Here is a 20,583-nt window from a genome sequence, read left to right as displayed (position 1 = left end):
AAATGGAATGGAATTGGGTGTGAGAGAGATCCCTGGAAGAGCCCAGCATTGTCAAAACGGGTGTAGAATTAGATTTTCATGTCTTTCTTGTAGGAAACAGGAAGAATATCGGATTGCAAAAGGGGAAGAAGAGAGAGATCTTTATGCAACAGAGAATAAGAAGTCATTTGAGTCACTGGAAAAGGTATGTGGCAGCTTCTGGAAAAGTGAGCATTCTGTGCCCAAGGACAAGTGGTGGTGTAGAAAATGAAAGCAGAGGATTCTGGTGTGGTCTTCCAAGGACTCTGATGATTCAGCTCCCAATTGTTGCAGGACAAGGCTTGATTTATTTTTATGGATACCTGGAATTCTTTTTGCTTTCAGTCTTGCCTGCTTCTCTGTGAAGTATTTGGGAGCAATTTTGGAAGGCAGGATGGCTTTCAGGCTGTTCTGGCTTGACTGCAGTTACACAGTTGCTGCAAGTCCTGCTGAAGCACTGAGCATTCAAGGTGCTGTGCTTGAGGAATCACAGATTCTATTGCTGTTCCTTGTCATTTTACTTTTGATGACAATGTTTTGTGTGTGGGGAACCTTCTTCAGACTTCCCTCCTTTCACCTGTTTGGTGGGAGAGATTGGCAAGAAGGAAACATTGGTTATTGTGCTGTTTTTATAAGCTTGTTGCCTGATTTGCTGTGTCCTAGAGTACAAAACAATTTGACAGAAGATTTGACAGAAGAATTCTACTGCAGGATCCCCTTTACTGAGGGGAGCTGGGGTTTGAAACAAAATGATCTTTAAGGTTCCTTCCAGCCCAAAGCATTCTCTGTTCTTATAATTGCACATTGTAGGCAGTTATGTGTTGAGTCTGTAAATACATTTATCAGGTGATGTGATTGAAGCTGTCACAGTAGTTTATAAAGAAAAAGAACAATTTCTTAGAACAACTAAAACATCTTAAATTTGTAACAGCACATTTTAAGCTTTGGGCTTACCTGAAAGTTATTTCTTGTGAAAGGGAGTTTTAACTTCATCATGCTGTTTCCAATTTTTGCATTCAGCAGTGCTTTTAACTACCTTTTCCCCCTCATAAAAGATTGCCAGATAAATATTTTTATTTAACTCCTGTCCTTTCCCTCCTTTATAAATCAGAGTGACTCTGAGTCGTCATTAATCCAGTCGAAGCGTCGACTGCACAGACGGAAATATTCCAACTACAGAACACGGAAAAACATTGAGCAGCTGGAGTCTTCTGAGGAGGACAGGGACAACTGCTTTGGCTTGATAGAGCAGGTGAGTTCTCCTCTGAGTCTGGATTTTCATCTTGAGTTGCTCAATAAATGAAATTTCATGTAGATGTGCCTTTTGTCTGTTAAACAAGCAAACAAAAAGCCTCCAACCCTTCTTTTCCCAGGAAAAGTTATTTCTTTAAGCATCTTCATTGTTGGCACTTCCCAAACCTGTTGTGTTGCTTTAATAAAGACAATATTTCCTGTCAGTTTATAAATGGCTCAACTGGTTTTGCTGAGAATATTCTAAACCAAATCCACAGCCCATGTCAAAAATCTGATGGACAGTTGGTTGGCTTCTGGTGACATTTGGAGTTTAGATGTGGTTTTAATGTTTTTCTATGGAAATTTTTTGAAGGTTCTTGCAAATGTGATTTTTCCACAGGGTCTGTTCCTCTGACCTGAGGTGACCCAGGGCTTAGTGGGTAGCAGGAGCTTTTTGTTGTGTCTGATGTGTTATCAGACTGTAAATGGGTGATAGGACTGCCCTTGTCTTGCCTTGCCCACAAGGAAATAATTTTAAACTGGGAAAAGGAGAAGTGGAAGGGGCAGAGAAGCTCAGACTTGTTGGAGCTGTCACTTTGTTAAGGAAGAACAGTGAACAAAAGGGAGCATGTTCAGGAGATGAGGAAATCTTGCAAGTAAGATGAGGAATGGTGTTCTTGGAAATGGACTCTCCTTTCCTTGCCTCTTAATAAAGAATTTCACTGTATAAAAACAATAATTCCCTTAAATTGAATGTAAAGTTCAGTGAGTATTGCACTTTGATATTGTAGTGTATGAGCAGGTTTTAGTGAGAGGACTGTCAGCTTTGTTACTCTGAAAATCAGTTTGACTATGACAGTGACAATCAGAATAATTCAAACATTTGAAGCTACAATTGAAATCTCATCGGATTTTCTCCTATTTTTTTTTTTTTTTGCTTGGCAAAATACAACCTGACACATGAGCATTGTATCATACTGACTCAGTTATGAAAAACACATTTAAAACATGATATTAATGCAAATAGTTGATGAGCAACAATCAGGAAATTTGTAAAGTCATAATGCATTTTGGTGTATCTCTACTGTTTAATGTTGCATTTAAATACATGCATGAGTACTCTGATTAGTACTTGGTCAATCATTTAATACTTAAAAGGAAAGGGTGAAAAAAACTCCTCAACTTGCATAACTAATGAAAAAAATCATGCAGTGACAGAACATCCCCTTGTGTGTGGAGAGAAGATGTGATTGTTTTTCTTGATCTGTTCCTTTTGTAATGTACATTCTTCCCTGTCAGATTTTATTATGAGCTTTACATGGCCTGATTACTTTTATTTCCATCTTAACAACTTTCTACCAAACTTCTTTAAGTTTGATAATATGGACAACATGTTTTTAAGTTCCAGGCCTTTAAAACATGGATTTGGCTTAAGTTTGTATTTTTAAATTTAGGAAGCTGAAGAAAGTGAGGGCTCTGGTTCATCTGATGAAGAGGAAGAGTGGAGAAGTGACAAGAAAAGCAACAGTAATAGTTCTAGGTAAAGTGAAAAACACATCCCATAATGAGTTTTATATGAATGTTGACAAATTAAGAGTTATATGAAAGCTCTGTTGTGCTTCAGAGGTGATCATTTAATAATAATAATAATCATATAAGGTAGCATTCATATACCTCACTGACATTATATTGTTATTTACTGTTGCATTTCACCCAAATGTTTCTATTTTTTTAATGTAACTTTAAGTCTCTCTGGTGTTTTTGCTGTATGGTGTTTTGCAAAGAGGGATGAGAGTCTGGAATATTTCTACAGTATGTTTTGGTCTGGTTTTCTACAGAAAAAAAAATATTCCAGATATTTTTCTGGAATATTTCTACAGTATTTTTTGGTCTGGAGGGATGAAAGATTTTGTTTGGGAAATTTTTTTCCCCAATTTCATTTGGGGAATTTTTTTTGTTTTTTTCCCTTGCTCTTAAAAAGTTTTTGAAAAATCTGAATTTTTAAAAGTTTCTCGTTTTATGTAGAACTGTTGTAGATAAGTTATAAATCACTTCCTTGTGGCTATTTTAGATACTCTTTTAGAATTCTTTAGTGCTAGAAATAAAATATGCTCAGAGAGAGTAATGGTACTCAGAGATCCACTCAGAGTGGATGTGTAGCTGAAATTTGGATAAGTGTAAAGAATTTAGGCAGCATTTGGTATGTGTGTTCCTTAGGGAGGACCCTTAATTAGTCCAGTATTCCATTGCACATATTTCTTGACTAAAATTACTGATTTTAGAATTCACCAGATTTTAGTTGCTTAAAGAAATGTGCTTTGAATCACTGGATTCTCCCCAAAATTCATGTGAAGCTTCAAGTAAAGTAACGGCTCCAAGTGGTCGAGGTGATTGTGAAGCTGCTTTCAGCAGCACCTGCTGTTGTTATTTTGCTGAGGGAGCTGGGTGGTGAGCAGCAGCGAGAGCTGGGCTGTGTCTGTGTTTGCCTGCCCTGTGCACAGCGACTCCTCGAGCCGATACTCGGACTGGATCGCGGACGCGGGCATCAACCTGCAGCCGCCGGTGCGCAGCTCGCGCAGGAACGCGCTGCGCTACTGCAGCACCTCCGAGGACGACGTGTCCGCCGAGAAATCCTCTCCTCCCAAGAGGAGAAGGAGGAAGAGGAGGAAAAAACCCAAGCCTAAAAAGCAGGAAGAGGTACGGTTTTCTTTTTGTTGAATAGCTGCTGGTAAAGTCCGGGCTAAGGAAGCGAAAAGGGTTTTTGTATAATGTGCGCAGATGTTTAATTCGGCCGTGTGGTGAGATGTTCAGGGCCAGGGCACACACACGTTCAGGGGCCAGGGGAATGCCCTCATCTTGGGGCAGTACAAGGGTGAGGGCCAGTCAGGGAAACGGGAGGGACTGGCTCAGGAACACCTCAGTTCACACAGAGGAACAGGGGAAGGAGCCAGTGGAGTCTAACTTAGGAGATGCCCCCAGGGCTGTCAGGGCCTCCAGCTTGTCAGAGTGACCCCAAGAAAAGTTGGAAAGTCTCTTTTCCCAGCCTGGCAGTTGAAGAAGGAGTCAGAGCTCTTCAGTTCTCGGTCTCAAGGTTGTTTATTGTTCCTTATCTATAAAATTCTTTCTCCTGTCCAGCTGAGGTCCATTCAGCAGCACAGTCCAGGCACTCTGCCTGCCCCCAGGGCACTGTTATGTCTTTATACTAAAAACTACGTGTACAATGTTTACAATTACTTCCCAATCCCTATCACCTATGTTAGACGCTGAGCTTCTACTCTAAACCAATCCAAAAGTGCCAACATCACAGCAGAAGATGGAGGCCAAGAAGAAGGAGAAAGGCTGGACGTGCCCAGATCCCTCCATCTTGGCCCCTGAACCCCCATTCTAGAAACCCCAAAATCTTTTTTACCCTGTGATAAATTCACTGTCATTCTACTTAATTTGTCGTGGCTTGCAGATCTTCATCTAAGGTTGGTAATTTGCTCCATGGGTCATAATCAAAACCACAGGGGCATCCTGGGCTCTGTGCCAGGGTCTCTGAGCCCCTGGCAGGGGTCTGGGCTGCTCAGGACAGCCAGAGGGGTGTCCTGGGTCCTGACACAGGGCTTCCACACTTTTTTTTTTTTGCACAATCTTCATTTCTCTCTTAGGGGTTAGGTGTCTTGTTTAGAAACTGCTAAAATAATTGTTACTGCCATCAGCCAAGTATCTTTCTGTCAGCACACACAGGGAACATGGGATTGGTTTGAGACCATTCCCAGTGTGAGGGATCTGCTGATTTGTAGGGAAAAATCTGCATTTCCAGTGAAGGTGCTTTCATTTTCCCAGTGAAAAGGGTTCTCAAGGTTGATGGTGTTAAAGGGGAAATGTGTTCAATAAATACAGAATATCACTTTTCCCAAGGGATAGAACAAGGGGGGAGGCTTTAAACTGAAGGAGGGCAGGGTTAGGTTAGATTAGATTAGATTAGATTAGGGAGGAATTCTTGACTCTGAGGGTGATGAGGCACTGGGACATGTTGTCCCCATGTTGCCCTATCCCTGGAAATGTCCAAGGGCAGCTTGGCCAGGGCTTGGAGGAGCCTGGGATAGAGGAGGCAGTCCATGCTTGTGGCAGGGCATGGAACAAGATGATCTTTGGTTTGGGTTGGAAGAGACCTCATTCTGTGACTCTATAATTTAACTGTCTAGTTTTTTACCTGTTTTAATGCATAGGGGACACAGTCACTGCATTGCTGGTAGCAGCTTATACTTAGGTTGAGTATTTAATTTTTTCGTAAGTTGCAATAATTATTCTATTTTAAGCAACTGATTTTTAAGTTAATTTAAATTAATTACCTTCAGTTACAATAAGTACTGTTAGTTATTTTTCTCTCATAAAGGAGCAAACAAATTAATTTTTTAAGCCTGGGGTAATTTTGATGCATTTGGTCTGTTTTTTCTCTCTATCCTTTCACTTCTTCCTAAGTAGAATCAGTTTCTTGCAGCTTGAATAATTTTTAATTGGGTACTGAGACTGTCATATAAATTATAAAACTTTCTGCTAAGGCCTGCATAATAATGACTTGCTCACTTATATCTTCAGATAGGAAAGGAATGTTTAGTATTAGAATTACAAATACAGCTACAACTCAAAGCCTTGGAGGAATTCTGCTGATACTGTTTGGAAATGCTGTAGATTAGTCCTTTATAAGTGAAGCTGTTATCTGCCAAACCAGAATGGAATGATTTGTTTAGAATTCATGTCCATCATGTCTGATTTTGTGAAGGCTGATGCTGCAGCACAACCCCTGAACTTGGAGCTGTCCTATGACTGGCACCCTCCAGTTTGGATCACAGACACGGCTCTGCGAAGGTCCCCCTTTGTCCCTCAGATGGGGGACGAGGTAGGAACAAGGATGAAAATATTCCAGTGCTTGTGATTGTTATAATTGCTGAATTCAGGAAAACTGAATTCACTGTCTGGGCTGGTTGGGTGTTTTTTAGGTGATATATTTCCGACAAGGGCACGAGGCTTACATTGAAGCAGTGAGGAGAAATAACATTTATGAACTGAATCCACACAAGGAGCCTTGGAGAAAGGTGGTGCTTAGGGTAGGTCTACACTGAAGGTTCTGTGGGGTTGTAACAGAGTCTGTCACTGAGGAGTTCTATTATTCTGTTTGAAAAACATGGATTTGTGAGGTTACTAATGTATCCCTATGGAGAAAGTGTGTGCAATTATCAGATTGTCCTCAGAATTTTCTGTGGGAAGCCAAATGAGAGATCTGTGTTAAATCCTAAGGCTGCCAGACTGCTTTCCATTGAAATCTCAAATCTCATTTCAGTATTTTGCATGTGGGTACAGTTGGTTAATTCATGTTAAACTAACAGTTCTGTGCATAGTCCTTGAGACAAAACTTGCTGAAGCTGTTTGTTGTTCCCTGTAGGATCAGGAATTGGTAAAAATCGTTGGAATCAGATACGAGGTCGGTCCTCCCACGCTGTGTTGCCTCAAGCTTGCCTTTATAGATCACGCCACGGGGAAACACACAGACAAATCATTTTCCATCAGGTATGTGCAGTTTTAGCTTCCTGAAAAGTGTTTAAGAATATGTTCCTTTTCTTCCTAAAGCCCTGAGGCACAAATGAGTGATGATTTTCTTTATCCAGATACCACGACATGCCCGACGTCATCGACTTCCTCATCTTACGTCAGTTCTACGACGAAGCCCGGCAGAGGAACTGGCAGGCCTGTAAGTGTGTGCTGAGTGCTGGGCTGAACAGTTCAGAAATCACAAATGTGTCCTTAGCTAATTGCTGCATGTGCTGTTTGTAGGGTCAAGAGTCAGAAATTGGAACCTTGGAGGGACTGCAGTAGATGTAAATAGTCACCAAAATATATATCCAGACTGTTCTGGTCCCTTTTTATTTTAAAGCTAAATAACAGACTTATATGTCAGTGAGTCTAGAATTCTAATTATGGAGAGGAATCAAGCAATACAGTTATCAAAAGTTTTTCTGATTGCCTGTGGCAGCCACAGAGTGAAATGCTGCTCTCAGCAGAGTGTCTGTGTTTGCTGCAGCCGACAGGTTCCGCTCCATTATTGACGATGCCTGGTGGTTTGGGACAGTGCTGGGTCAGGAACCTTACCAGCCTCAGTATCCAGACAGTCACTTCCAGTGCTACAGTGTCAAGTGAGTACACAAAGATTTGATTTCCAATGTTATTGGAGGGCCTTTGCTCTCACACAACTGCCTCATTGCTATGGCAATGTATAAATTGTTCACTTCAATGATTTTACTCCTGGTATTGTCACTTCTTAATGGTCTTAAGTTGCTGCTGTAGCACAGTGTGGATATGTAATAGCTTGTGGCAGCTTGTTAATGAGTAGTAATACAGTAAAAGCAGTTGTTGACCTCTTCACATTTCCTGTACTGAGTAATTGTGTGTCCCTTCCACAAAGCAAGCAGTGCAGTTTTCTGTGAACATTAATTATTGGTCTGCACTGATAGTTGGATTGGGGATGCTGAATCTCCTCTGTGGCTGCTGACATCAAGGTCCTTAATGCCTCAAGTCCTTACACTTTGTCTTTAACATTGTGCACCCTTTTTTATATCAACAAACAGGCCTTCACACAAAGGAGGGGAAGGGTAAACAAAGATATCTCTGGACTTCAGTGGTCAGACTCAGTGTATTGACCTTGTCCTGCCCTGTGCAAACTGTCTGGAATTCACAGAATGGTTTGGGTTGGAAGGGACCCTGAAGATAGTCTTGTCCCTGGCCATAGGCAGGAACTTCTGCTGTCCCAGGTTACTCAGAGCTCCAAACACCCTGGCCTTGGACACTTCCAGGGATGAGGTAGCCACAACTTTGGGCAGCTTGTGTCAGGGCCTCACAGAGGTCCTCAGAGTCAAGAATTTCTTTGGAGTATCTAATCTAACCCTTCCCTCCTAGAGCTTAAGGCCATTCCCCCTTGTCCTTCACTCCATTGTGAAGGTCCCTCTCCAGCCTTCTTGGCACCTCCTTTCAGTGCCTAAAGGATAACTCTGGGGGTTTGGTTTCCCTCAGCAAGGGAGGACTGTAAGGAGAACAAACAGTGAATATTCAATATGTCACCCTGGATTTTTAAGATTTTCTAAGCCTTCTGATGTTGACATTCTTGTAGTGAATTTTCTCACACACTTTCTGTAAATTTCTCATTGTTTTGCATTCCTTTATGGAGGAGGAGAGAGATGATGGACTGTTGGTTTGACCAGTGGCATTGGAGAGGTGCCACTGTCACCCTCCAATCCACTGTCACTTTTGGAAAACTATAAATGTTGGAGTCAGAAAATAAATGGCCCCTTTTTCTCTTTCACCTTGAGAACGGTGTGAGCGTGTGTTCTTTTGTGTCCTATAGCGACATTCAATATTCCTATTTCCATCATGCCCTTAGATAATTCCCATGTCTTGTACATTGTCCATTTAACAGTCACACTTTGATTTTTGGAGAACTTCTTAATTGCTTTTTCACTCAAAGGCTTTTGAACCTGGTGCTCACCACAAAGAAGTGAAATTTTATAGCTAATAGACGGTCCACTGCCAAGGCTGTGTTACATGGTTTGGTTCCATGTCTCATCTACTTGTCTTCTCTCTCAATGATTCTCTTTGGTGGGAAGGTTGAAGTAACCCCCAGAGTGAAATTCTTGCCTGGTACCTTCCCTTCCATATTCCATCCATTCCATTGTTTTGTTGTGTACCACAGATGTTCCTTAGGAACAAGTTCAGGTGAGCTTTGGATTTTTCTTGGCCAATTCCAAATCAACTTTGCAGTCATGAACAAAAGCCTGGTGCCAATTTCCTGAGCTCCTTTCTCCTGTGAGACCTAAAGGATATTTCAATATTTTAATGCATCAGCCTTTAACAGAAAAGTCTAGAGCTGCTTTGAAGGAAGGAATGCTGCGTTCCTTAAGATCCTTTTCCAAAAGGACTTTGTTCTATCTGCCTCTACTAGAGCAGAATCCTAGGATATGTCTAGGAAAATTTCTGGAGTGTTGGACAGCTGTATTTAGGTTTTGTGACTTGGCTGGGTCTGTTGCTCTTTTTGTCACACTTACTTCAGTTTATCACTGTTACTGTTGTATGGAAAAGAAATGAATTGAAGATAATTTTCAATTTTTTTGTTATTTTATTGGCAAGACAATAATAGGTGTTTGTGTAGAAGCAGCTTCATTTATTATGAGGTTGCATTACCTGGATAAGTGAACTTTAGCAGAACTAAGTGGGGCTTAAGCTGTACTAAACTCTTGATAAAGTCTTACATGCAAAATGATGAATTAATATTCCATTTGTGAATATCAGCAGCTTGTGAAGTACTGGACAGTAACTGGGGAGGAGAGCTGAACAGCTCAACCTTTAGGACTCTTAGTTGATAAAAATCAAACTGACTGAATGATCCAGGTTTTCCTAAGGCATTGGGAAACCCAAAGCAATGGAGAGCTGCTCTTGCCAGAGCAGGGGTTTAGTTACAAAATCCTCTGAGCATGGTCATTGCAGCTTGCAGTTGGTTTGAAATAATGCACAGGAGGCATTAGACCAAATATCTGAGATGATTCATGCGTCAGAAATAGACCCAGGAATTTGGAGAGCCCTGACAGGAAACTGCTGGCAAAGCTGCAAAGCTCTGGAGGGAAATTGGTGAAGTGCAGTCTGATCTGTTGATTTCTGGGATGTGCTTGTAATCAAAAAGAAAACTGGGAATGTAAGGATTAACCCAGCTGTAGGAAAGATCCAGCACTCCATGTGTACAACATTCTGTGGCCTGTCTGTATCAGTGAGGTGTGAAGCTGATTCACTCAGACATTTCCTACCTTGGAAATAGCAAAATTCATTGGTATTTTATGTATTTTTAAAAACATGTAAAAATCTGCCCAACTTGGGATTTGGAGAGATCTCAGAATGATGTTCACACTTCATAGTTCAGTATCAGAATATCCACATCTGTCAAGAGCACCTGTGTTGCTTTTGTTTTGTCTTGAACCTTAATTAACTTCAGTTTCTTCATTTTATATTCATTATTTTCTTTGTCTTAATGCCCTCTGCCTCATAAATGGAAGTGCTAACATGAAATGTCTCACTTCCTGTTCTTCCTTAATCCATGGACTTGCACAACTCCTGATGTGATCAGCAAAAAAAATCTCTTGTGTTTTTTTTTTCAAATCTTCCCCCTGATGTTATCTCACTTTTCCAAATGTGCAGCTTATTTTTCTTCATCTTCTTGATACAGGCTTTATAAAATTGATTTATGTATTGGGTAAATTGCATACAGCCAAAATCAGGAGCACAGTTTTAACCTGAAATTGATTATGAAGAATGTTTCCTTTTTTGCTGTTTGCAAACCAATGCCTTTGTTTCTCTACATGTTTATACAGAGTATTTTGTCAATACCTACAAGTAGCTGTAATTTAAATGTGCTTATAGCTGAGATTTAAATATGCTTGGAGTCAAAATAACTTTAAATTATTATTGTATTTTTTTTTTACTTGGTGAATCAGATGGGACAATGGTGAAATTGAAAAGCTGAGCCCGTGGGACATGGAACCAGTCCCTGATAATGGTAGGTAAAAACCCTTTAATAAAACAGCTTCATGTGCTTCTCCCTCTTTCCAGTTCCTTTGTTTCATGCAGGTGGTGGACCTGAGGTGATTCCTGTCTTAAAGACAGTTTTGATTCAGATTTAGTGAAATAATTTTAATATACTTAAATTTTTTTTCCTTTTACATCTTCAGAACAATTTTTTAAAAAGTAGTTTAAATGTGTAGCTCTGACTTAGGAAATAAAACCTGCTACTTCCAAATGGCAGGTTTCAAAAAACATCTCAAGTTTCAAAATATGAATTTGTTGTAATATACTATAATACAAGGGGGTGTAAGAAGAATATAAATAAAATAATTTCCAGTCAGCAAACCCTTACTGCACATAGTTTAAAACCAACAATTTATAAAGTTTGCTGGTCAAATCCAGATTATCTGTAATAAAAAGAGTGGCATTTGTTGTTTGTCTTAATATTTCACTTTTCAGTACCAGCTGGGAGTGGGGAGGAATGTTTGGGAGATACTGAGGAAGTAGTTACTGAATAAGCTCTCAAAAAGGTAATAAACTTAATTCAAAACTGCAGGAAAACTGAATTTAAAACATTTTGCTGTTAGTATCCATTTAGTATAATTTTTTCCCCACAGCCTTAGCATTAAACTCTACTTCAAGGCAAGATTTTTGCTGTCATTTGCAAGCACACGATTATTTAATAACTGCGAGTGCTCAACAATTGATCTTATTCTCACTCCTTCCCCAATGTGCTGTCTGTAGTTGATCAGCCTGAGGAGTTAGGAGCAAGTGTCTCTGTGACTTTGGAGGAGGTGGAGAAGCTGCTGTACAAACCCCAGGAGGGGGAGTGGGGGATGAAGTCCCGTGATGAGGCCTGTGAGCGGATTATCCGTGGCATTGATCAGCTCATGACTCTTGGTGAGTGGGAGCTGAGCTTCAGGTGCTTTTCTCCTGATGGTGCATTTATAAACAGCCTGGAATATCCATGGCATCCTTTAAAAATTCCCTGTCATAAAGTACTTGAATGAGAAAATGTTTTTCTGTGCAGCTCTTTGTGTTGGTACTGAGATCTTGATGATTTTGTACATCATGGCTTTTGTAACACCCAGCTCATTTGTCATGGACCTGCAGGCTTTGAAATAAAATCCCAGAATGGCTTGGATTGGGAGGGACCTGAAAACCAGTCCAGTTCCTGCCATGGGCAGGAATATTAATCTCTCTTTGATTTTTCTTTTAATTTTTCTTCTTTGCAATATGCTTATTCAGCTCCAAATCTGAAGCCACATCTTGATATGAAACAGTTTTCTAGGGCATTATTCTCAGAAATGGCATCAGAAATGGGAGATGTAGAGTGCTGGCATATTGCAGAAGTCAAGGATGATCCTAAGAATCAGCAGGAAGAGAATCATGGACTTTGCTGAGTTCAAAAGTGCCCTCATAGTGCTTTATAACTCTGGCAATGTGTTGTGCCATGAGGAAATGAAATGAAGATGTTACCAAGGCTTTGCCTCACAAAGGTTTATTGGTTCACTGGGAGGCAATCAAAAGGAGAAGGAAGAAAAAGGGAAAACAACAAAACTTCTTGTGCTAAAAAGAGAAACCAAGGCAGGAGAGTTGTAGAATCATGGAATGGATTGAGTTGGAAAGAATCTTAAAAATCATCCCATCCCACCCCTGCCATGGCAGGGACACCTCCCACTGTCCCAGGCTGCTCCAGCCCTAGTGTCCAACCTGGCCTTGGGCACTGCCAGGGATCCAGGGGTGGAATTCCATGCCAGCCCCTGCCCACCTTCCCAGGGAACAATTCCTCATTGCCAAGATCCCATCCAGCCCTGCTCTCTGCCAGTCTGAAGCCATTCCCTGTGTGCTGCCACTCCATCCCTGGAAATTGTCTCTTTGCTATCAGCTCCTTCAGGCCCTGAAGGCCAGAGATGAAGTCAAGCAGTTCAATGTTGCTGTTGTTGCTGTTTTTACCCAGACATCTCAGCAGCTTTTGCTGGCCCCGTGGACCTGTGCACGTACCCCAAGTACTGCACGGTGATCGCGTACCCCACGGACCTGAACACCATCCGCACCCGCCTGGCCAACCGCTTCTACAGGTCAGTGCTGCAGCCCTGGCATCCCTGCTCTGAGAAAGTCACTCTTTGAAACCACCAAATAGCAAAAAAAACTCCCTGAAGTTATTTAAATTCAGATTTTGAAGTGCTGTCCTTGAGTTACTGTGAATGTGAAGAAGGTTAAGCTGTTGGTGTTTTCAGAAATGAGATTAAACACAAGAGGTGAAATGTTAAATCTGTACAGCAGCATTTGAAATGATAAAATCTTACACTCTTCCCTCTGTTTCCTCTGTAATGATGACAGAGCTCTGGTTTGATGGGTGTGCTGGTCAGCCATAGCTTGAAAATAAATTTAGGTATGTTCTTCATCTGGACATGCATTCAGTGTGTCTGTAAATACAGTGAAGAGGCATTAATAGTGATTCTCCTCCTGTGTAAGATGGATAAAATGTTTTGGGAAATAATTGGAAATTCTGTAGGTGAAGAACTGCAGACTTGGGGGATCTCTGCTTCACAGGTATAAGGAATTAGGAAAATGAGTTGTAAAAATGAAATTACAAGTTTGTGACAGCTCATTTCTATCAAGTTACAATTTCAATTTGTAACAGTTTGTCAAATCTTATTAAGATTTTATAACTGTCATTTTACAGGGGGCACTGTTTTCAGTGGTCAGTTGGCCTCAAAGCAAGGTCTTTAAGGGAAAACAGAAAGGGACATCATATCTGGGATTCCTTAAAAATGTAATTGGACAAAGCTCTTGTCACTCCTTTTTAATTGTGTGCTTTGAATTTATGCATTAAAAGTTCCTCAGATATGACTCAACTTGTGTTCCATTTCTCAGGCCTATGTATCAAGCAGCTTCTGATATTTCCTGAAGAAATATGATAATTCAGAGTAGTGATTAAATTTTACTCTTTCCTCTCCTTTTAAATAAATCAAATATAAGCTTTTTAAAAATGCTTGTGTTTTTAAAGATTCCAGGAAATCCACAGTCCTTGGGATGATTTCTGTGATATTTTATGATTTAGGGATAACAAATGCTGGTGCTTACTTGGCCAGCTGCATTAACTGAGTTTATGTCACAAACTGCCTAAGGATGAATTAGCAGTAATGAGCTGGGAAATGAATGATCAAAGCTGTGCATTACTGGTTCTGCTTCCTTGGGTTTTCCATGTGAAGGAAAAGTTTGAGACTGCCCTAAGGGACATCAAACAGAGGACATCTAAATCTAATATGGAGAGAAAATTACAGAGATGATAATTTTTGCTGGTTTGAAGTTTTTCTTTAGTATTAAAGGTGCAATATTTTCTAATTTGAAGGAGAATTTCAGCATTGGTTTGGGAAGTCAGATACATTGAAAGCAATGCCAGAACCTTCAATGAGCCTGGGAGTGCTATTGCCAGAGCTGCAAAAAAAATCACCACTCAGCTCCTGAAGTTTATCAAGTAAGTGGCATTTTAATCTAAATAATGCTTGAATCCTGGTGCTTCTGAACAGTGGAGAGTAAAAACAGCTCAGGATCCCTTTGTGGGGAGCCCTGCTTTGCCTCTTCCAGTGCCCTGGAAGGACAGGTGTCTAATTCTGAGTGTTACCTTAAACACTGACATGTTTAGCTTAGAGGCATTTTACCTTTTTCCCTGGTGTTACAGTCCCAAAATGTCACTTGAGATTATGTTAAATAGCTCAGCCTGTGAAATGTGACTTCTGTGCTCTCCTGTGTAGAAATTCCTGTTGTAGCTTGTCTGACTTAATTGAAAGGTTAAAAGAAACTGAGAGGTTTATTTTGAACTGAGTGTGAGCAGCCTTCCTACAGCTGGGCAGGCCCCTTTCAAATCCCTAATCCTGATTTTTATATTCCTGATTTTTATATATATTATATATATTATCCTGATTCCTGATTTTTATATATATTATATTTAATACTCAGTTACTGCCTTCCCTTTTATGTGGAGCACTTGCTTGTGGCTGAGCTGAATTTAGAAAACAACAACAGCTCTGCTTTGGCTGTTCCAGTAACAGAGATTTCATTGCATTGCAGTGACCAGGACTGTACAAATATTTTTGAATTATGTAGCACAACAGATGATGAGCAAGATTGTCATGATGCTGATCTGGTGAGTTCTGGGTTTTTTGGGGAAAATTCCAGTAACTTATGGGGGTAAGAAAATACCAGCAACCTTCAAATATTGTTGGTAAAATTGCTGAGTTATTTACATAGCTAATACCAACATGGACTATATTAGGAATTTTTAGGAATGTTTTATGTCATTTAGGATCAGTGAATTGCATTACTGGTAATATTTAGTGACTGAAGTTCAAAGCTGTTGAGTAACTTGTAATTGCAATTTCTGATGGTGGTTTTTCCTTTTTCTCAAACCACTGAAGATTCCAGACTCCAGCTCTTGTCCTTATCTGGGATATTGCTTTCCAAATCTCCCAGATGCTGTGTTGTATTTTTTTATGCTCATTTTTTGTCTTACTGACAGAATTAAGAAGAAAATTTCATTTTACCACAGTTTCAAATCTAATGACACTTTTAGCTCCATCACCTATTTTTTCCTAGATTACTTTTAAGATAATTGATTTTATTTTGTACAGGATGATGAAAAATGTGTTCCAAGAACATCATACAGAAGAAGAAAAGTGAGTTGGCCAATCTTTACCTTATAAACCAAATCAGGTTGAATTTTTTCTTGCTGTATTCCAGTAATATTTTTTCCTAACTTTTCTTTTCCCCTCAAGGGACGGGGTTTAAAAAAAGGGAAAAACCTGAAAAGTGGCTATGATGAAAACTGTTGGAAGAAGCAGTGCATGGAACTGGTGAATTTAATTTTCCAGTGTGAGGATTCTGAACCTTTCAGGCAGCCAGTTGATTTGGATCAATATCCTGTAAGTTGTACTTGATAAACTTCATAGATTCTTCTTTTCTTGCTGCCTTGCTGTGCCTTGTAAGGGGATTATTTTAGAAAAATCTGTGTTTTCTTAATTAAAATGAGTATCTTGAAGGTCTAAAATCTGTTTACTGAGCCTGAGCTATGAATTTGATTTTTTCCCTCTCTTTTAGCTGTTCATGGCAATCTTACTACCCCCTCAGTCTCTTTTTTTTCTCTAAAAACCCAACAAATTTAATCTAAAGGAAAAAAATTTCTTTATGGCACATAACTTCTTCTGGTGACTCCACATTTTGAGTTTGAGTCTCACTTCAGGGTTTAAAAACATCTTGAGGTTCTCTAAAGAAACAAGAATGGGAGAGAAAGAGATATTGAGTTTTTTTGATGGGGTTGATTAGGGGTTTTCTGTGTGGTTGTTGTGTTATGGGGCTTTTTTTGCTGTTTTTTATAATCTGTTGTTTCTCACAGTAAAATTCATGGGATAATGAAAAGGAGATTTTAAATCAAACTGTCTCAGCAAAAGTTCTGCTTTCTGCTGTGGTGCTTCTCTTTCCACTGCTGCTGAAGATCATTTGTGTAACTTTAGCTACTCCTAAATGACAAATAAAATTCAAAAGGTTGTTTTTTTTTTTTCCTTAATACTTTCACAGATTTTTTTTTTTCATATTTTTTAATAGGATTACAGACATATTATAGACACTCCAATGGATTTTGGTACAGTGAAGGAAACCCTGGAAGCTGGGAATTATGACACTCCAATGGAACTGTGCAAAGATATCAGACTGATATTCAGTAATGCAAAATCTTATACTCCAAACAAAAAGTCTAAGGTAGCTGTTACTATCTGAGGGCTTGTCAATGTCTTAATGAAATAAATCTTATTTTGCAGTTTGTTTATCAGTACTTTTGATCAAGCTGCTGGTTGGGTAGATGGTGGGGAGAAATAGGACAAAAATATTTAATATGTTAATTTCCTGTTTATTTGGTGTTATACAGAGGACTGCCTGTGCTTTTCCTATTGCTTTCCTGTGCAGATTTTGATATTACAGGTATTAGTCTTGGATCAAAGGCTCTGTTGTTAATAGACAGCACTTCCTTACCCAGATTTACAGTATGACCTTGAGGTTGTCAGCGCTGTTTGAAGAGAAAATCCGAAGAATTGTTTCAGATTTCAAAAATGGGCAGAAACAGAATGAGAAGCTAAGGAGAAACCAGAGGTACACGAGAAGATTCAATAATCCAAGCTCAGTGCAGCAGCCCACCAAAATGCTCAGGTAATCAAATCATGGAGGTAAAGATCTATCTCAGCTGACTGATACTCATATTGACTCTCACATTTAGTCTGTGAAGAGGGGAGCAACTGATTTTTTAAATGATTTATAACCCCAGTGAGACTTTCTATAACTTTCATGCAGGAGGAAAAATACGTTAAAAAAACAGGGGCTTTTTTATAGTGTAAAACTGAGAAATACCTGGAGACAGAAGAGTAGAAAAGGTTGAGCTTTTCTTTAATATTTGAATCAGAAAATCAATATTTAAGTAAAATAATGAGGAATGAAACAAATATTTACTTACTAGATATATTACAAACATGAAAATCTGCATTAATTACATATTTTGTTACATACAGAATACAGTCAGTCCTATGGAATTCCTAGAAATTGTCACTTGCTGTAGCATTCAGCTGGGAGCCAGATTTGCCTTTTCTCTTTTGAAGGCAGACAAGCTTTTGACACAATTGCTGTTTGACATGATTAACTCCTGTTCTTAATCTGCATGTGGGACAAAATACAAAAGCTAAATGTGGTAAATTACTGAAACTGAGCTCTTCCCTTCTGCTGCTGTCCACTCTTCCTTCTCTGGCAGGGAAAGGGTGGGAGTAAGAGTTTTAATTTGAAAAAAAAAAGGCAAAAAAACTAAACTAAAACAAAACAAAAAAACCAAAACAAAAAAGCAAAAAAAAAAAAAAAAACAAAAACCAACAAACCCCAAAGTAATTTAGGGGGATTACTTTTATACTTTAAAATAACCACGCACCAGCACAGGCAGAAGTTGTCATTTGAATCTCATTTGTGCTCACATCTGGAGAATTGTGTGTGACTGTTCAGTGGGGCATTGCAGAAGTGAGGGATAACAGAAATTACACACCTTGTGCACCTGCATGAATGTCTGAAAAGCTTCAATGTAAAGAAAAAACTGACAAAAATCCAGTTTAGTAGGGGAAAATAATGGACTGAGCAGGATGGAATGTCAGTCCTATGGAATTCCTAGAAATTGTCACTTGCTGTAGCATTCAGCTGGGAGCCAGATTTGCCTTTTCTCTTTTGAAGGCAGACAAGCTTTTGACACAATTGCTGTTTGACATGATTAACTCCTGTTCTTAATCTGCATGTGGGACAAAATACAAAAGCTAAGTGTGGTAAATTACTGAAACTGAGCTCTTCCCTTCTGCTGCTGTCCACTCTTCCTTCTCTGGCAGGGAAAGGGCAGGAGTAAGTTTTAATTTGAAAAAAAAAAAGAAAAAAAAAAAACTAAACTAAAACAAAACAAAAAAACCAAACCAAAACAAAAAAAAACCCAACAAACCCCAAAGTAATTTAGGGGGATTACTTTTATACTTTAAAATAACCACGCACCAGCACAGGCAGAAGTTGTCATTTGAATCTCATTTGTGCTCACATCTGGAGAATTGTGTGTGACTGTTCAGTGGGGCATTGCAGAAGTGAGGGATAACAGAAATTACACACCTTGTGCACCTGCATGAATGTCTGAAAAGCTTCAATGTAAAGAAAAAACTGACAAAAATCCAGTTTAGTAGGGGAAAATAATGGACTGAGCAGGATGGCAGGTAGCACTCAGGCATGTGGAGGTAAGGAAGGATCACATTAGTGAAGTTTTCTTTATTTTAAACAGTGAACTGTAGGGTTCCACCTTCTGTGTGTGTTGGCAACTCAGTTTATGTGGAATAATAATAATAATAATTTGCCTGGATAACATTTAGTTGGAGGCTCATGTGCACCTGACCAGAGGCTGGGAATCCAACAGGAATTGAGGCTGCTGCAGTGAAAATAAGAGAAGATGAATTGTCTGGAGGACATCCACCATTAAATTCTGTTTCTCAGAGCAGACTAAGATTGTCTCCTCTTGTATGACTGCCCTAGGAGTACAGACTGTTATTTAGTGAAAGTAAAATGTTTTTAATGTTTATGTTCATGTTTATCCTTTCCAGAGTTAAAACTGTCCCACCCACATTAGCTCATAAAACCCTCCCAGAAATACAAAATCAAATGTTGTTAAAATACATCATTGCCTTCTCTCTCCTACTTTCACTCTCCAGAAATCTGAAGCAGAAACCACTCAAGTCTCAGGCCAAACTTGAATCTGAGCAGGAAGATGCTTTTCCTCAGCCTACCTCAAGCAGAGCTGCCTGTGTCACAAGCCATAAACCCAGCCCTGGCTCCTACCACCAGAGTTCCTCAGGAGAATCCTCAGACTCTGCCTGCCTGGCATCCTTTGAGAGGAATGGGAAGGCCAGGTCCACACCACTGACCAATTGTTCTGCTTTATCATCAGGTCAGCATTTACAATTGCTGCAATTTGCACTCGCAGTTGTTAAATGAGCTTTGTGGTTTTAACGTGGAATTTTTTTTCCACAAAGTTTAGGTTGTTTTTGTGCGATGCACAATTTTGTTTTGCTGCATTTTGGACACTTAGATTATTTACAGTGAATGTTATAAAAATATTTGTGTACTTCAGATAATTTTTTGCTTTGAAATAGTGTAGAATACAGTAAATTTATTAATGAAGAAATTTGTCAACAGGAAAGCATAGAGTGATAATTGATACTATATAAAATACGGGTTGTATGCCCATATATGTATATTTATATACTATAAAACTTCTAATAGAGTATTTGATAATTGATATTATATAAAATACAGGTTGTATGCCCATTTATGTATATTTATATTATATAAAACTTCTTATAGAGTATTTGGTAATTGAAACTATACAAAATACAGGTTGTATGCCCATATATGTATATATATGTTATATAAAACTTCTTATCCACAATTAGCAAATGACAGAAGTTCCCTGACACTTGAAAGCTTTCCCTTTTCCCCTACACCTCACCTTGCAAAAATTCAGCTTATTTCAAAGAATAAGAATGCAAGTTCTGGTAAAATCTGTTAGAAAATGTTCTGTGTTTTGGGTTTTTTTTTTTTTAACATGCTTTTCACTTAAATCTGGTGTTTGAAAAGAGTTGTTCTATTTTAATTGAAGTTTTAAATACAGGTTAAAGAAGCTTCCTGTCACTGAACACTGTGTGAACATGGATTTTGTTGAGGTATCAGTTTGATATTCAGGCATGAGAATGCATTTTAAGATAATGTGAGAAAACTGAAGATTCCAGGATCAGCAAAATGTAACTCTTAACTGGAAGCTCTTTAGAATTCTAACTGCCAGTGGCTTTTTTTTTTAACAGAGAGTGAAATAGAAGGTTCTGGGGTTTCTTCATCTTCTTCCTCTTCATCTTCATCCTCCTCAAGCAGCTCAGAAGACAGCAAAGGCTGTGCTGGGGCTCCTGTGTCCCCCTCTCCCCTGCACAACGGGGTGTGCAGGAGGAACAGCAGTCGCAGGCTGACTCGGAACCGAGCTGCTCCGAGGAAACAGACAGGTGGGGCCAGCAGTGCCTTGTGAACAGCAAGAGAAATCCACATTATTTTATTGCTATATTTATATTTATGAAAAAGAACTGAGTGCAGTTAGTAGTTTTTATATATTTATATTTATAAAAAAGAACTGAGTGCAGTTAGTAT

At 39.3% G+C, this 20,583-nt stretch overlaps 1 protein-coding gene across 2 annotated transcripts in view; it reads left to right on the top strand.

Moving 5' to 3' along the window:
- Positions 1 to 20,583, top strand: part of BRWD1 (bromodomain and WD repeat domain containing 1) — a 48,810-nt gene that overhangs the window by 20,294 nt on the left and 7,933 nt on the right. For both annotated transcript variants that reach the window (XM_071430146.1, XM_071430147.1), the window contains 20 exons: positions 94 to 184; positions 1,130 to 1,270; positions 2,706 to 2,791; positions 3,753 to 3,948; positions 6,020 to 6,136; positions 6,237 to 6,344; positions 6,680 to 6,804; positions 6,903 to 6,985; positions 7,316 to 7,427; positions 10,767 to 10,828; positions 11,578 to 11,733; positions 12,794 to 12,914; positions 14,192 to 14,317; positions 14,911 to 14,986; positions 15,471 to 15,515; positions 15,615 to 15,761; positions 16,441 to 16,593; positions 16,868 to 17,037; positions 19,101 to 19,336; positions 20,250 to 20,441. In XM_071430146.1, the coding sequence (XP_071286247.1) occupies positions 94 to 184; positions 1,130 to 1,270; positions 2,706 to 2,791; positions 3,753 to 3,948; positions 6,020 to 6,136; positions 6,237 to 6,344; positions 6,680 to 6,804; positions 6,903 to 6,985; positions 7,316 to 7,427; positions 10,767 to 10,828; positions 11,578 to 11,733; positions 12,794 to 12,914; positions 14,192 to 14,317; positions 14,911 to 14,986; positions 15,471 to 15,515; positions 15,615 to 15,761; positions 16,441 to 16,593; positions 16,868 to 17,037; positions 19,101 to 19,336; positions 20,250 to 20,441 (2,543 nt within the window). The remainder of the gene's footprint in view (positions 1 to 93; positions 185 to 1,129; positions 1,271 to 2,705; positions 2,792 to 3,752; positions 3,949 to 6,019; positions 6,137 to 6,236; positions 6,345 to 6,679; positions 6,805 to 6,902; positions 6,986 to 7,315; positions 7,428 to 10,766; positions 10,829 to 11,577; positions 11,734 to 12,793; positions 12,915 to 14,191; positions 14,318 to 14,910; positions 14,987 to 15,470; positions 15,516 to 15,614; positions 15,762 to 16,440; positions 16,594 to 16,867; positions 17,038 to 19,100; positions 19,337 to 20,249; positions 20,442 to 20,583) is intronic.

This window comes from Agelaius tricolor, unplaced genomic scaffold (genome assembly GCF_023055355.1).
Source record: "Agelaius tricolor isolate 1412-34295 unplaced genomic scaffold, bAgeTri1.0.p SCAF_7, whole genome shotgun sequence".
Lineage (NCBI taxonomy): Eukaryota > Metazoa > Chordata > Aves > Passeriformes > Icteridae > Agelaius > Agelaius tricolor.
This window is presented reverse-complemented; position numbering and strand designations above follow the sequence as displayed.